General features: G+C 40.8%; 1 protein-coding gene across 1 annotated transcript; it reads left to right on the forward strand.

Annotated features, from left to right (window-relative positions):
• The first annotated feature begins 238 nt into the window (after positions 1-238).
• On the forward strand, positions 239-16,792 carry LOC125887235 (uncharacterized). The gene is made up of 5 exons (XM_049573907.1): positions 239-427; positions 12,568-13,620; positions 13,765-13,920; positions 14,722-14,805; positions 15,901-16,792. The coding sequence occupies exons 1-5, from the start codon at positions 239-241 to the stop codon at positions 16,216-16,218; spliced, it is 1,800 nt and encodes a 599-aa protein (XP_049429864.1). The 3' UTR covers positions 16,219-16,792.
• The last annotated feature ends 357 nt before the right edge of the window (positions 16,793-17,149 follow it).

The raw sequence follows: 17,149 nt of genomic DNA on the forward strand, positions 1-17,149 counted from the left end.
TTGGTTCCGGCCCTGCAATCTGATTAGTCGAGAGACAGTAAAACCGTGACGATATTGAAATACAACATCACGGTTATTTCACTGTTTATGTATCACTCCGCCTCACAGCTGATTGCAATCAACAATCAAATCAAAACTGACGGTTAGCGTCAGTTAGGTCAGCAGTTGCGTTGCATCCCTGGAAAAGTATTTAAACAAACAAACTTCCACCAGATGCAAATGCCCATCAATGCCCAGGATGACAGCAGCTTACACAGGCACTATCTGGTACACTAAAGGTCCGCTGGGAATAAACTCACTCGCACAGATGCTGCCAAAGATGTGTAAAGAGGCGGGGACAACAGCTATCTACACCAATCACAGCCTCAGGGTGACTGACATACAGAAGCTGTCAGATGCAGGTCTTGAAGTGAGGGAGATCATGACAGTGAGTGGGCACAGGTAAGATGTTGTTTTAATGTAGCCTATGTGTAAAGTTAGTCTTCTAATTAGGAGTCGGGCCCTAAAATATACCTTTTGCACGTCTGAGAGCTTAAAGCTACTGGAAGCCATCCATGGAGAGCAGAAAACGATAGAGCAACATACTGTCAGATCAGAAGGCAGAGTCGGCTGTGCCTGTGAAGCCACAGTCCACCATGCAGTCACCAGAGACTTATTTCACCGGCTGCACAATTAATGGAAACGTGCAGATAAATGTGTATAAAGAGTAAGTGCCTGGCGTGCCATGTTTGCGTTACATTGCAACGGTGGCAGCGGAGTCCTGAGGGAACTATTTTTGTTGGCGGAAGACAAATAAAATGCTTAAATGATCTATTTTGTCCTCATTTTTCAACATTCCTTAATCAGCCTTGCTTATTTAACTGTTGAACTGTTGTATAAAAGCAATATCACACTCAAGCTTGTGATGTTCTACTCGTATATCGTCACGGTGATTTGGTCATAGGCACTCGGCCTATATATATATATATATATATATTCATATTACTACTGCTGCTGTTATGATGACTATAACCATGACTTCTAATACTGCCTCTACTACTTCTGCCATTACTTCTACTACTACTAGTCCTACTCCTGTATATTTTGTGATTATTTACTGTTCCTAGGCAAGGCAAGGCAAGGCAAGGCAAGTTTATTTGTAGAGCACAATTTGTACACAAAGTAATTCAAAGTGCTTTACAGAACAAGAAAATGCATTAAAATCACAATACAAAATAAAAACATAAATAATCATTATAAAATGAACTTTAAAAGAGAAGAGTGCAGATAAGATCCTTTCAGTCATATGCACAGTGAAATAGAGCTGTTTTGAGCCTAGATTTGAACATTGTCAGAGTAGAGGCCTGTCTCACATCTTTAGAAAGACTGTTCCAGATTTTAGCTGCATAAAACTGGAATCCTGATTCCCCATGTTTAGTCCTGACTCTGGGCACCAGCAGGAGGCCAGTCCCTGAGGTCCTCAGAGTCCGAGATGGTTCATATGGCATTAACATGTCAGAGATGTACTTTGGTGCTGGGCCGTGGAGAGACTTGTACACAAGCAGAGCTGCTTTAAAGTCTATTCTCTGAGCCACAGGAAGCCAGTGTAGAGACCTGAGCACAGGACTAATGTGCTCGTACTTCCTGGTTTTGGTCAGGACCCGAGCAGCAGCATTCTGGATGTACTGCAACTGTCTTACGGCCTGTTTGGAGAGGCCAGTGAGCAGGCCGTTACAGTAGTCTAACCTACTAGAGACAAATGCATGGATAAGTCTCTCCAAGTCAGGCTTAGACACTATACCTTTGATTTTGGCAATGTTTTTTAGATGGTAAAAAGCTGCTGATGTTATTGATTTGATGTGGCTGTTAAAGTTCAAGTCTGAGTCCATTATTACCCCGAGATTTCTAACCTGATTTGTAGGTTTAAGAGAGAGAGACTGGAGGTGACTGCTGACACTTTCTCTTTGTTTCAGTGGACCAAATACGATGACTTCAGTCTTGTCTGAATTTAGCTGGAGAAAGTTGTTTTGCATCCACACACTGACCTGTTGGATGCAGTGACAGAGTGAATCCACTGGTCCATATTCACCTGCTGTCAGTGAGACATAGATCTGAGTGTCGTCTGCATAATTGTGGTAGGACACATTATTGCTTTGTATTAACTGGCCAGCATGTAGAGATTGAACAGAAGGGGTCCCAGGATTGACCCTTGGGGCACCCCACAGGCCACAAAGGCCATGTGGTCTGAGACACAGTTACCAATTTCAACAAAGTACTTCCTGTCTTCTAGATAGGACTTCAACCAATTTAGGGCAGTGCCAGAGATTCCCACCCAGTCCTCTAGTTTCTGTGAAAGGATCTCATGATCGACAGTGTCAAAAGCAGCACTCAGATCTAGCAGGACTAAAACTGAGACTTTGCCTGCGTCAGTGTTGAGGCGGATGTCATTTGTCACCTTAATAAGAGCGGTCTCAGTGCTGTGATGGGGTCTAAAACCTGACTGGAAAACATCAAAGGAGTTGTTCTTTAGGAGAAAGTCAGTAAGCTGTTGGTAAACAACTTTCTCAAGGACTTTGCCTAAAAACGGCAGATTTGAAATGGGCCGGTAGATGTTCAGTACTGTGGCATCAAGACTGCTCTTCTTACATACTTTAAGCTACAAAAACCTTTCAGATGTCAAAATGTTCAGTTCTTTAAGGACGTTCATGCTTCAATTCATTTGTTTCTACTTTTTTGTACTTTTTAAGTATGAATTACTGCTACTACTACTACTACTACTACTACTACTGGTTTACTACTAGAAGTCATAGTACTGTTTCTACTACTTCTACCACTGCTGTTACTACCACTTCTACTACTTCTCATGTACATTTTTTGATTACTTCCTACTTCCACATACATTCAGCTGCAGAAACCATTCAAATGTCAAAACGTCCGGCAGTTTTTGGTTTCTCATTTTGCTATTTCTGCACTTTCAGCATTTTCTTTCATTTCAGCTTTCAGCATCCACACGCATGTTCCGCAGGAAATGCATTTTCTAGTTAAAAATATGGAGCACCAGAAAGTACCTTGGCCCAACTTGTGGTTTAACACTGCATGCTAGAGACTGCAGATGGAACCGATACTTGCTGCCCTCAGATAGTTGTAAAGAGAGTCACCAGGGTGCGCCTGTCAGGACTGAACAGTTGTGGGGCGTCGGTGGCTTAGTGGTAGAGCAGGCGCCCCATGTACAAGGCTGTTGCCACAGTGGCCCAGGTTCGACTCCAGCCTGTGGCCCTTTGCTGCATGTCCCTCCCTCTCTCTCTCTCCCCCTTTCACACTAGTCTCTCCTATCAATTAAAGGCCAAAAAGCCCAAAAAAATATCTAAAAAAAAAGGACTGAACAGTTGTGGATTAGAGGGCTTGTAAGAATCACAAATTAATATTTATTTTGTCTGGCTGACTTCATAATTGGAATAAAACTTGTGTGTGTGTGTGTGTGTGTGTGGGATCGCTGTTCACTGGTTGAGGATTGTAAAATGAAACTGCAAGGATGCATAGCATGCATGCATTTTTTCTGTGATTCCAGAGAGGTTTATGTGTGGGTGCCTTCACCAAATAAAATGAGCAAAAATATAATGGAACTCAAGTCCTTTTAGCTGTGAACCTGTCTGAGCAAGTGGGCAGTGGACTGCTGGATTAGCATTGGCACACTTTCTACTGCACCTCTCCTCTCCTTGAGGCACACTGTGATGCTGCTTTCAGCGTTGTGCACAGCCATCAAAATAGAGAACCACATTAAGTTCATGCAGTTTATTTAAATGACATATCTTTACCATCAACTGTATCCGTCCAAAATCACAGAGCAAATGAGAGTTCCTCCATTTTTTTATCAATCTTTCTACCTTTACCCTCCCACCCCTAAAAGGGATAGAAATAAAAGCAATAACTGATATCACACTAATGGCACCAATCATAACAAGACTTAAAAGCAGCAGTGACACCAAAATTAGCGAAAGACTACACACATAAGATATATAATGAATAAATAATTAGATTTAAAAAAATGTAATAAATAAACAAATAAATAAAAAATAAGGAGGCTAAGCTGTCACAAACAGACAAGGAGGTCTGAGATTCAATATGGTGTAGGAGAGGTTTCCAAGTCTTTCAAAAGGTAGGGAACCCTTTAAGGAAACTCTAAGTTGCTTCAGTGTAATGGACAGTAAAATAGCTTTCACCCCCCTATTGTGAGTCAAAGGTGAACTTGCTTCCTTTTAAAAGAATAAGTTGTCTTGCCAACAAGGTGATAAGGTGAGAACATGCTATGCTAACTTCTTTTTTTACATCGTTGATTTCTCATATTGTGACGCACTTTGTAACTCTGTTTAGAAAAGCGCTATAGAAATAAAGTTGTTTTGTCATTTCACAAAGCCAATTCAGCTTAAGCCCGAGTCAGTTACTATGGCAACATACTCTGTGAAGCAAACCTGCTGGCTGACAGGTTTGCTTCATCTAAGCCTGAGGTTGATTGCCCGCTGAGCGTGTTGCAGGTAGGAGAGCACTGAAACTGAAACTGAAACTGAGAGACTTGGCCTGTCCTTTTTTGAATGAAGTAATGGACTTTGAGGAACAGTTTATTGAGAGGCTGTTGTGTAAGGAGAAGGTGATTAGACCCTGTTTGGATGTCTCCTCGGAGGAGTGACTATATAGAAGATACAATTTCATCTAACAATCTGTTCCACCCAGATATATAAAAAATTTAAACATTGTGGATTTACATTATCATCGGAGCAATTTTTTGCATTGCTCTTTGATTCTTCGGCAGCAGTGGTTTTCTTTAAAACATCAGAGACACTTAACACATAAGCAGGGCAGCAGTTTGTCAGGCCGTAAGAAAAGTGACTGGCTCTGAAAAGACTTTTGCCCTTTTTTGTGGTTTTCCCTGGGCATAAATCAGAAAGGATTATCAAAGAAACATTTCAGAGATCATTGGTGGCTTAGTGGATGGAGCAGGCGGCCCACGTTTAAGAGCTTAGTCTTTGTTGCAGTAGCCTCTGGTTCAACTCCAGCCTGCAGCTATATCATTAATTATTATAACCACAGACCGCGGAACCGGGGGGGCCAGGGGGGCCATGGCCCGGGTAACTTTTGTACTCTGACATAGAGGGCTGCATTGGGACCTGGCGGGACCCAATGCAAATAGTAATAGTCATTTTGATCCACACTCCACCAGTTGGTGGCGGTAATGGGCCAATTCGCTGTTTGCCAACCGCCATTAAACAGTAGAAGAAGAAGAAAAAGCAGAAGAAGATGTAGCCTAGCGACGGGATGTCAACACAAGAACTTGGTGCACATGCATGAGCGTTTCCACTCCATATTTATTCATAAATGAACGAATATGCCCTGAACCAGCTTTCACACCAATTTGCCGCTTGCTCCACCTGTCTGTCTGTCTGTCTGTCTGTTAGCTCCATCTGTCATGAGACAAACATGAAAGAAGATGTGCAGTTTATTGTGTTTCACCGGCAACGAGCTGTCATTACGCGCGACTATTACGCACGTCTGCGCGCTCTTTATAACTCACTGTGTGAACCTATGTTAATTGGTAATTTTTAACCGCCCCCTCAGTAACTTCATCCTGGCGCCGGGCTTGCCTTAACCTCAATCACTGCATAATTATATAAAGGTAGAAAAATAAATAAATACAGAGGAGGAGAATAGAATATGAAACAGCCTTTATTTCATTAAAAACTAAATGAAAACAATGAAATAGGAGCGCTATTCCTGACCAGTGTGTCAAAAGACATGCAGACCAGGGAAACAAAACAAACAACCCCATGAATCTCTTTATTAATAGCCTATAATATGACGTGTTTTCTCCTGCGGGATGGGAGAAGACACAAAATCAATGCATCTCTATTATTGTGCGGGCATAAATTCTCAGAGTTTTGCGGGAGCGGGCGGGAGTGGACATACACATTGCGGGAGCGGGCGGGAGTGTAACACACACGTTGCGGTTGCGGGCAGTAATGGGTCAGAAATTCAGCGGAGCGGGCAGGAGCGTGATGAAGAAAACAGTCCCGCGCAGGGCTCTACTCTGACAAACTATTTTATATGAATAAAAGCCTAAGTTGTAGCCTATCTGTGTTTTTACGAGCCAAGTCACCACACACCTTCACTCACTCTCACCAACTGCTGCCGATATAAAAAAAAACTCCCACTGACTGCTGCACATTGATTTGATATTAGTGTGCCTATCAAGTGCATTGTTTATCAATACGTCATGCATGAGCGTCGCGAGCTAACGGCGGGCACCTGCACTGGCTGCATCTGGGAAAATGAAGAGACAGAAGTCGATATCTGATTTTCTAAAAGTAAACAGAAAAAACAAAATGATCAAATTACTCCAGCTTCCACTGTGGCCTCATCTGTGCCTTTATGTATAAATAGGCTTGGCCTGTTGCGTGTGAATGTTAGAGTGGGATCAGAGGGGTTAATCTGAGCAAGCATGTGTTCGTGTTCATGTGTGTACTGTAGATGTGACTGTGTGGCGTCGGAATAAAATAAAGTGCTCCGCAATTATGGCCCCCCCTTGTTCAGATGCGTTCCGCGGTCCATGATTATAACGTTTGATAACCAGTTTGTGTACCCCTACATTTACCTTTGGGGTTCCCTACCTCTAAAGGGGCGTTTCCCGCCATGCCTCTCCCCTTTTGCTGTTGTGCTCCGTGGGAGAGGTAAGCGAAATTGCCCTTGTGGTGATTTCCGTGCGTTAGTGCTGTTAAACTATGATTATAAGATTTATTTTATGCTAATGTAATGTTGTGTCGCTTGATTTGGGTAGGGGCTGGAGTTTGTATGGTTGTTTGTGACAGAGGATTTTGTTTTTACCAGCTGTTATCAGGTATGTTTTTTGTTTCAGTGTGCTTAATTGATTGTAACGCCCTTTTGCTGTTGTGCTCCGTGGGAGAGGGGCTGGAGTTTGTATGGTTGTGTGTGACGGTGGGTTTTGTTTCTACCACCAGTTGTCAGGAATAAACGGCGGTCGCCTCCAAAGATATCTACCGTCTGGGCCTGTATATCTACACAACGCAGACATCGTTAGAGTCCACCGGTTGCATTTCCCTCCCTCCCCCTTCACAGTATACTGTCCTGCCATTAAAGGCAACAAAAGCCCAAGAAATATTTTTTTTTTTTTTTTTTTTTAAAAATAGAGGAATTCCACAGAATTGCAGGTTTGTCAGTGTTAATAAGAAATTAATCTATGTGGATACATTATGCAATGATTCATGAAAACTTTTCATATATTGAAAGATTCTGCGGTGTAACTGGCTCATTTATGGCACTCAGCATCCCCATCATAGCTCCATCTGAGCATAAAGGAGATTATGTGAATAGGAAGTCATTTCACAGCAATTCAGTTAACATAAGCCTAATATTGACAGAATGAAGTAGCCTAAGTATAAGCAAAATTTTAACCAGTCTGCACAATATCTTTGTGTTTGATTTTGAGTTGCGGCCAAGTGTGTTTTTCTTATGCGCTGAACAAGAGGATATAGCAAATTATATTAAAATACATGAACACTCTTAAGATATAAAAATGTTTCTATATTTTCTGTATACTATACACATCAAGGCATCACATTACATAATGTCATTTCACATTTTCCTATTAACACACTCTAGGATGAAATAGGTGGCTCTGCTCTTAACTCCGCTTTCTGCCACTGAAAATCATGTCATCTGCACTCCACTGATAATGTCTTTTGGTGTGCACCGTGAACACGCATCCGTCAGGCTAAACATACTCATAGTTACAACATAGTTGATTGAACTGATTCTGACCAGCTGTTCTGGAACTGAAAACTCAGTTTCCCAGATCAGTCTCAGTCAACTCAGAGATCGGGATTAGCCTCAGAGCTTGTTGAGCCTGCTTTCTGAAATAGGGCCCTGGGCTGTAGAGAGATTCCAAACAAGACCAAGAGAGGTCTGGACATAATAGCAGTGTTATACTGTATTAAGTGTGTTTGAAGATTTCAGACCAGAATGTATTAAGCGTCAGGCAAGACTAGAACTTGTGATTATGATTGGCTGGAGATCTCCAGCATCTATTAAATGAGTCTGTTAAATCAGGATAAATCTTCGATAGCCGTACAGTGGTGTGATGGACTCTGTGCACTGTCTTACACCTTTAAAAGATTGTGCCTCGCACAGATGGAAGAAGAGTGGACAAGTCGTAAAATATGCTGCCATTGGTCATCTGGTGATACAGTTTCCAATTTCTGCTCCCAAGAATTTCTAGGTTCAATGGTTGAACTAATTTTGCACTGAAAAAAGTGATTTTTTGGCCCTGTAATTATTACTTCAATTCTGTATATAATTCTACAAAAAAATATAATTTCAGTGCTTTTACTTTAAAATGTCAGTTTTCATGTCGTGTGTTACTTGGTGATTGTTTGTAATAATGTATCCTCAATTTTGCATATAAATTTTACCCTTTATTCCAAGTAATATTCACTAAACTACTACATTAACTTTATTAGTTTATACAGTATGTGCAAGTAAAATGTACTTGGGTGGTATCAGTGAACCTGGCAACCTTCTTTGCACTCGGAGCGTGACGTCAGAGGCCCGTTCCACAGTGTGTTGCCGAGCGGTTCTGCCCGTCGACATGTGCGGACATAAACCAGGATAACTGGGTCACCACATTGGGATTTTCAGCGACATGGAACCACGGAGGTAAGTCTTAAGCTTAACAAACTGTGTACGTTCCGTTTTCTACGTTCCTTATTTGCGTAAGTCCGTGCTCCAGCACTGAAAACAGTGGTGCTAGCGAATCTTTTTTTTTTTCTTTTTTCCGCTAGCTAACAAGTTAGCTCAAGTGTCGTCCTTTTTGCCTGGAGAGGTCCCATAGAGGAGGCCATGGTTTTATCAGAGCTGAATATGTTGCTGGGTTGAACGATTGGCTCGCACGCATGTAATAAGCGTTTCACAGATTTAAACGAATATAGTTGTCCTGCCTGGTATGACCCCCCCCCGCTGGTCAAATCAATAGTCGTCTTACGTTCAATGTCAATGACATTTTCCAAGATAAGAAAATAGTATTTGGGTTAAGTTATGATTTGATATTTGCGCACAGAAGGATAGTTGCTCTAGAGGATGAGGCCGGTTAGGCACGTGTGTTGAAGTAATCCCTGGGGGCAGTTTCAGGAGCTCTGAGCCACTCCAGTTTTGAAGTTTTTTTCTGAAGTGAAATGAGCATATGTCCTAGAATGCTGCACACCACTGCAATGAGGTTTATTTATTTTTACTTGTATTTATTTATTTATTTATTTATTATTATTATTATTATTATTATTATTACTGTTATTATTATTATTATTTTAGGTTAGGGGCTCAGGGACCATCTACAATTTGCAAGACTAAAAACAGAATCTAAAGTATTCACAAACTACCTCTTATACATTGTAGAGTCAGGAAAATGTGCAGAAAGATGTTGCACATCTGTTGACTTCACTGTTTTCCCGTTTTGTTTAATTATTTTTTTTCAATAACTTTGTTCTAAGGAACTGTAGTGTAACAATAATGTTGTCATATATCAGTAGTCTCCTGCTGGTTAGACTCCCAACTAGCAGGAGTCTACAAGTATGTGACATACCTTTTCTGTTTTTTTTCTGCAATTAAATTATTAGAAAATGGAATGTATGAAATATTGTAGCAGATTTTAAAGTTTCAATATGCATTCTAAGGCATGAGTTAATAGAAATTACTTTAAAAAGCACATAGATAACACTTTTTTCCCCTTTACAGAACCTAGAAGGACATTTGCTCATCCCTCTGCAACTTTGAGTCCACAGCTGATAGAAGGTAAGATCAAATTGATAATGAATAGGAACACAGAACACAGATTTAGTTTTAATATATTGAATTTGTATGTTTCAGGTACCATGAGATGGGTGTGTAAGATTTGTACATTTGAATCAGAGAAGAGGGGAGCATTGTTGAAACACTACAGACTAAAGCATGGACATGGCGGTCGCAGCCAGTCAGTTCCTTGTCTCCACACTGATTGCCCCTGCTCATTTAAAACATTCAATGCCCTTCGGACCCATTTGTCTCGGCAGCATGCACAGATCGCCACACAAAGTGGACCTCTTTTATTTTCTTGTCTACTGTGCTCCTCTGGTTTTTTTAATTCAGAGAAGCAGTATTTTGAGCATCTTGGCAGCCATTTGAGAAAGTTTGAACTCGTAGCATGTGTCTTCAAAAACTGCAACTTCAGCACAAACATTTATTCAACATTCGCTACCCATAGACACAGAAAGCACCATTCACACTCCCCTGATGATTTTAAAGCGGAAGTCTTAAAACAACCCTCTGAACCTGTTTCAGCTCAGGATGAGACCTATGTGGAAGAAGGCTCAGAGCTTTTGGGTGGGGAACCACAGGAGCTGACCCAAGATATAAAAGAGAGGTTTGGTCATCTCTTTTTGAAGTTGGAGAGTACTTTCAATGTCCCAAACAAATGCATTGATGAAATAGTAGATGAACTTCAGTTTATATCCGCATGTGCATCTGGTCCACTCTTAAAAGACGTGGTTGTATCCACCTTGAGAAACCATAAGTGTGATCTGGATCCAGCTGTTGTTTCAGATTTGGTAAAAAATCTGTGTGAGTCACACCCTATAAGTACTACCTTGGGGACGGATGGGCCTTTCACAACACAGTACAAGAGGAGAGAATTCTTGAAAAAACATTTCTCAGTTGTTGAACCCGAAGAACACATACTTGACAAAAAGGAGGGCAAAACCTTCCAATATGTCCCAATATTGCCCTCCTTGTTGCAGGTCCTAAGCAAGACTTTTCAAGAAAAGACATTTGAATATGGAAAAAATTCTGAAAATAAGTACCAGATATTTCGTGATGGATCTCACTATCAGAAAAATGATTTTTTTTCTGTGAAAGAGGACAGAGTTAGTCTAATACTCTACATCGATGACTTTGAGGTATGCAATCCTCTCGGGACATCACGAAAAAAACACAAAGTCACCGCTGTATATTGGGTGTTGGGAAACATTCCAGTTCACTTGCGGTCCACATTGGCATCTATCTATCTGGCAATTGTGTGTAAGGCTGAAGACACCAAGCAGTTTGGATTCCACAGAGTTTTAGAGCCACTCTTAGCAGATATTCAAAGCTTGGAGGAAGATGGTCTCTTTATTCCAGAGTTAGGCAAAGCCATTAAAGGAACTGTGGTCAGTGTGGTGGCAGATAATTTGGGGGCAGGATTTGTCGAGGGCTTCACAGGATCTTACGTCTGCCGGTTTTGTGTTGGGGAGTGATCAACGTTTCAGTCCAGTGAAGTGAGATGTGAAGTGAGCTTTGTCTTTTCAACAAAGAACTAAAGATCAACAGCTGTGTCTAGTCCAAGTCACACACCTTGCTATGGTGTGAAAAAACAGTGTGCATTGTCAGAAAAACTTAAACATTTTCATGTGACATCTGGTTACCCTCCAGATGTTTTACATGACACTCTGGAGGGCATTGTTCCTGTGGAACTGGCTTTGTCATTTGATATCCTGATCACGAAAAAATACTTTTCTCTCATGGAACTCAATAATGCCATTCGTGATTTCCCATATAAGTGGAGTGATAAAACCAGTCGCCCTCATCTCATTCCTGCTAACTTTAGCACTCGAAAATCAGTGGGCGGAAATGCACATGAAAATTGGTGCTTATTGCGACTGCTGCCTCTGATAATAGGTTTAAAAGTACCTGAACATGAGCCTGTATGGCAGATGTTAATGACATTGAAAGACATTGTGGACCTTGTCATGTCTCCAGTCCACAGAGAAGAAAGCATCTGCTATCTTGACAGTATGAGAACACCAAAGCAGATTCCTTGATGTTTTTCCCCAAGAGACACTCAAACCCAAGCACCATTTCCTGGAACACTATCCTCAGCTCATTCGGGAATTTGGCCCTGTTGCCGCCCTTTGGACAATGAGATTTGAGGCCAAACACAGCTTTTTTAAGAGAATCGTCAGGCACACTGGTTGTTTCAGGAATATCTTGCTGTCCCTTGCAAATAAGCACCAGCTCATGGTTGCGTACCATCAATCACATGCTGTCAAACCATCACTTGCAGTCACAAAAACTACAGAGGTCTCTTTAGATGTACTTAAGGATGATCTAAAAGGCCTGGTGAAATGCAGATTCCCATCTGTTACAGCTGTGCACGTTGCGAATAATGTGTTCTTTTTAGGCACCAACTATGCAGTGGGAATGTTATTGTGTTGTGGCTCCACTGCAGGATTGCCTGATTTTTCTGAAGTGTTGCAGATAATGGTGATTTGTGACTTTTTTTTGTGAGACAACAAAACACATGGTACAACGAACACCTCAGGAGTTACGAGCTGGAGAACACAGCCAGTGTGCAGTTACTTGAGCAAAGAGAGCTTAAAGATTTTTATCCCTTGGCTGCATATACTCTTGCTGGAAGACGACTGACAACTTTGAAGCACCACATTTGCCTCTCCTTTTAAGTAAGACATGAGTAGAGAATGGTCTTGTACCAATTAATGTCTCTGTGTCTTTTTTTCTCAGTTTTTTGAAGCACCTCCTGTTGAGATGGCAACCCCAGTGAAGCTGCGGATCATCTTTGGCGAGGATGACATCCGCAAACTAGTTCTGCCTTCAGGCATCCCGGGCGCAATTCAGGACCTCACTGATGTTATTCAAAAGACATTTCGCATTACAGGATCATTCACTGTAATGTATCAGGACATGGATTTTGATGGTCAGTTTTTCACTTTGACCTCAATTGAGGAAGTACAAGATAAGGCTACCCTCAAACTTGTAATGACTGAACCAGTAGTCTCAACTCTCAATCCTGTGGACTTGTCAGACATAGAATCCCTAGTACCACAGTCTTCTGATGCAAGCTCTTGCCACTCATCTGGATCTCAGGACACAATCCTGCTTTCCCACCAAGATGAAAGTGGAACATCCTACAGGTCTAAGCCATGGCCAACTAAGTTTGAAATACCACCTTTTTCTTATGACGTAGACCTTGTACTGGAAGCTGGAAACCAGGCTTATGAAAAGGAAGGCACACTGTTGATCAACCCGAGAGTAACAAGTAGCATACTTGACAAGCTATCAGAGAAAATATTTTGCTTCACAGCATACCCAACTTGTGTCCAGATTTTAGCTGTAGCTGAAACCTTGGTAGAAAAGTACCCGTGCCTCAAAGAGCCAGGGTCTTTTAATGGCTTATATGGCTGGCAACAGAGGATCAAGTATAAAATGGGCAATTACCGGGCAAAGTTAAGAGGCCGCCAGCTAGCTATTCCAGAACTGGAGGTTAACACACTGAAGAGACGATGCTCCAATGAAGAGGGTTCATCTAAAGGCATCAAAAGGCCGAAGAAAGCTGAAGTGAACTACCTGCCACCACTGCCATTAGGTGAGACAGAGGAAACTTTAGAGAAGGAGAGACTAGATTTGCTCAAGGAAATAAAGAAGAAGAACAATGGGAAGATAATTAATGAGAAAATGGAGAAGTCTTTCGCGGTCCGAAGAACAGAGGTTGTAAATCACTGCCCCACAGTTCAAGACCTCATGGAACGATGGCCTTCTCTGTTCAGTGAAACTCAGGTAACTCCAGTTCTTTCTTTCAGTTACTGTATATCACACTACATTTGGTTTTTCTGATGGGGACTTGTTCATGCAACAACTAAGTGTAATTGGGGTCCATGGAGTCATCTTGATATGATTTTGTGTTTATATCTCTCGTTTCAGATCAAAGAAGAGTTCAAAAGAATAATCACAATTCATCTAGAGCGAACCTTTTTGTCCAAACTGGACAGGCACACCACCAAACTCGTGGAGATATTTAGGAAGAAGGGCGGGATTGCAGGAACGAAGATTAGACCAATGTTGGACTCACTGAGTGAGGTAAATGTTTTAATTAATTTAATTGCATTATCTAATGTTGACATCATACACACTGAGAATGTGTTGCTGATGTTTTATTTTGATCAGTGTTTATTTATTTGGATGCACTGACAGGACTGCATTTTTAATTTTGTTGTACTGGTTCTATTCTATTCTGTTGGCCTCAAACTTTTCTCTTTATCTCATCACTGTGGCCACAATTTACTGCATGATTTCTCCCAGAAATGTAGACAAACTTGTCCTCTCTCATAATATGTGCTCAAAAAAGCAGAGACATTTACATAATTTTCACTGTGAGTCTTTGAGTGCGGCCAGATCCGTTCCTGCTGCTCCTAGACTCCAATACTAAATTTTCAGACAGAGACAATCAGAAGGGGCTCCAGTTTGATACTGGCTGTAACAACAGCAGCCCTGAGGGACATAACTTAGGTTTGTTTATCACCCACTTTAGTGTCAAAGTTCAACACACATGCACACTTTGACATCCCCTTAATGTTTAGAGAGAAATGATCATGTATTTGAGTAATTCTGTCTTTACAATGCGTGACTCTTGAGCTTAAGGCCGTGGGTTTGATTCCCATGTTGACAGAGACCCTGTAGCTACGATCGAGGCCTTGGTGGAGCACATTGTCTCAACAGACACCATTAAGAAATACATTTTAAGTTGCACACTTCTCATACTCTTGCCCACGTAGAATGCTGTTGCAAGCTTACATTCCCTGAAGGTAACTCTCTGTTTACATTTGTATGTGCTTTTATGTATTGTTCTCTGTAATAAATTTTCTTATCTTTTTTTAACAGCAACATGTTGAAGGCAGAAGAGACATCATCATCATGGTTGAGTTCCTTGGAGAGTCTGTAGAGGAGCTGATCAAAGACTACCAGGTAAATTTTATGATTTTTGGATGACCACATTAAGAGGTCGTCTGGCCTTATAATCTGATATTCACTTCTGATGTTATCTTTCGGGGTAAAACTTGTTTATTCTGATAATAAATATGGGCATAAACATGAACTGGTGATTATTAACCTTTATTTAACCAGGTAAATCAATTCAGAACTAGTTCTCATTTACAATGATGACCTGGGCCAAAGGCAACAACATAGCAAATACGAATACAAAATTACAATATAATACAATATTAATGGCAGTGTGTCCTGTTTTTGACTGATACTGCATCTGACATTTCTCTCAGAATTTTCCTTATGAATTTGTTTTGAAGATCAAAGCCACATGGCTTATCTCATGGTCCTCTACACTGAATTGTGGTTCACTGTGGTTTATTTATATTTTCATGCATTTCTTTACACTAACCTCAAACAATCCCCAATAGTATGTGTCTGCAGACCCGGAGACTGCAGATTCAGACCGACCTGCAGTTCTAGATGCCTTCTTTTTCGCGACAGTGTGCCGTACTGGACAGCTGTAAAACTACAACTAAATCAGCGTCTCACACAAATATCACTTTTTGAAACAAGTTACAATTTTAAAGTTTTATTACACTCGCATAAAAATACCAAGATTTAAGTGTTGATGAAGCATGACACTATAGAATTTCGCTCCAGGGATCAGTGTGATTCTGATGAAGCTAAAAAAGTCTCTCTTCTAACAACAGTTTTGTCAGTCAGCATGGAAACACATCACTCTGCCAATAGTGTGGTGTTTGGACCAGAGTGAAAACAAACGTGTGAACACAAACCGTACAAGCTGAAAAATGTGTCAGGTGCGTAGCCTTGGTCCACACTCTCACCTCTGGTCGTCTGGCCGTAGTCTTGTCCCATGTGAAAATCAAGGCGTCTAGAACTGTGCGTCCAGAACTGCAGGTCTGCATCTGCAGTCTCGGGGTCTGCAGATACACCCTCCTCAACAATCCAGGCATTTTTAACTGTTAAATGTCATTCAACCTCCCTTTCACAAACTGTATTTGAAATGTAGTTTCAGCCACTGATTTCTAATTGTGGCTATATGTGTTTTCACAGGATGTGAGCCAAGAAGCAGTGAAAGAGGACTGCAGTCAACACATCATGAAGATCATTGTCATCCATCCAAACGTGGCACAGGAAAATCAAGATCCCAGCTACGTGTCGGTAATCATAGAGGAGAAAGAAGTTCTGGAGGACTGCAGAAGTGTCACAAATGCTTGCCTGCTGCTCATGGGTGTCATCTATGCAGTCAATTTAAGTTACCCACTGAAACTGAAATACACATTTGAAGTATTTCAGAAACTGTTTCTTGAGCTTGACATCCTCAAAATGTCTTCAAAAGTCCAGGCTCTCCACAAGAAACTCTTAGCATGAATGTTTGCAGTGCTGCAGTGTTTTGAATCCTTGTGCTTATGTCCCACAAAGGAAAGGTTTTTTGTTTTTTTTCCGCATTTCCTGTCAGTGATCACAGCGATCCACTACCAAACGGTGTTGATAGACACTTGATACATATGTTGTTCTTTGTTCTGAGATTTAAAAGCAAGCAAGACCTTACATGGACTCTTTAAATCGTCAACATGTTTATGTTGTGGTTATGATAATGCAGTCAAGTTACCCACTGAAACTGAAATACACACTTGAAGTATTTCAGAAACTGTTTCTTGAGCTTGACATCCTTAAAATGTCTTCAAAAGTCCAGGCTCTCCACAAGAAACTCTTAGCATGAGTGGTTGCAATGTTTTGAATCCTTGTGCGTATGTCCCACAAAGGAAATGTGGATTTTTTGTTTTTGTTCGCCTTTCCTGTCAGTGATCACAGCGATCCACTAACAGTGTTGATAGACAGTTTATACATCTTTGTTCTGAGATTTAAAAGCAATACGTTACATGGACTCTTTAAATCGTCAATATGTTTATGTTTGCGGTTATGATAATGTTATGTAGATATTTTAAATATCTATGCAAATTCAAGTGGTAAATAAAGAGTGCATTTGAAATATTGGAAAATGTTTGTTTACTCTGTTTCACAGAAATAGCAACAAATGTTTATTGTGGTAATGTCAAGTAGTAAATTATATTTAAATCAAGTAAATATTACTTAATCATTTCTTAGAATAAAACAAAGAAAAGTTTAGTTAAATAAGACTAAGAAACACCAAGAATATTTAACTGGATTTTGCAATTAGATGCAATGGTAATTGAGTAAAATTTACTATCAATAGGTGAGTACTTCTTGTGGACATGGCTTGTCAGGTTTACTTGAGTATTTTTTGTAAAAAAAAAAAAGTGTTACTAGGAAGTAAATG

This window comes from Epinephelus fuscoguttatus, linkage group LG4, assembly GCF_011397635.1.
Source record: "Epinephelus fuscoguttatus linkage group LG4, E.fuscoguttatus.final_Chr_v1".
Classification (NCBI taxonomy): Eukaryota; Metazoa; Chordata; class Actinopteri; order Perciformes; family Serranidae; genus Epinephelus; species Epinephelus fuscoguttatus.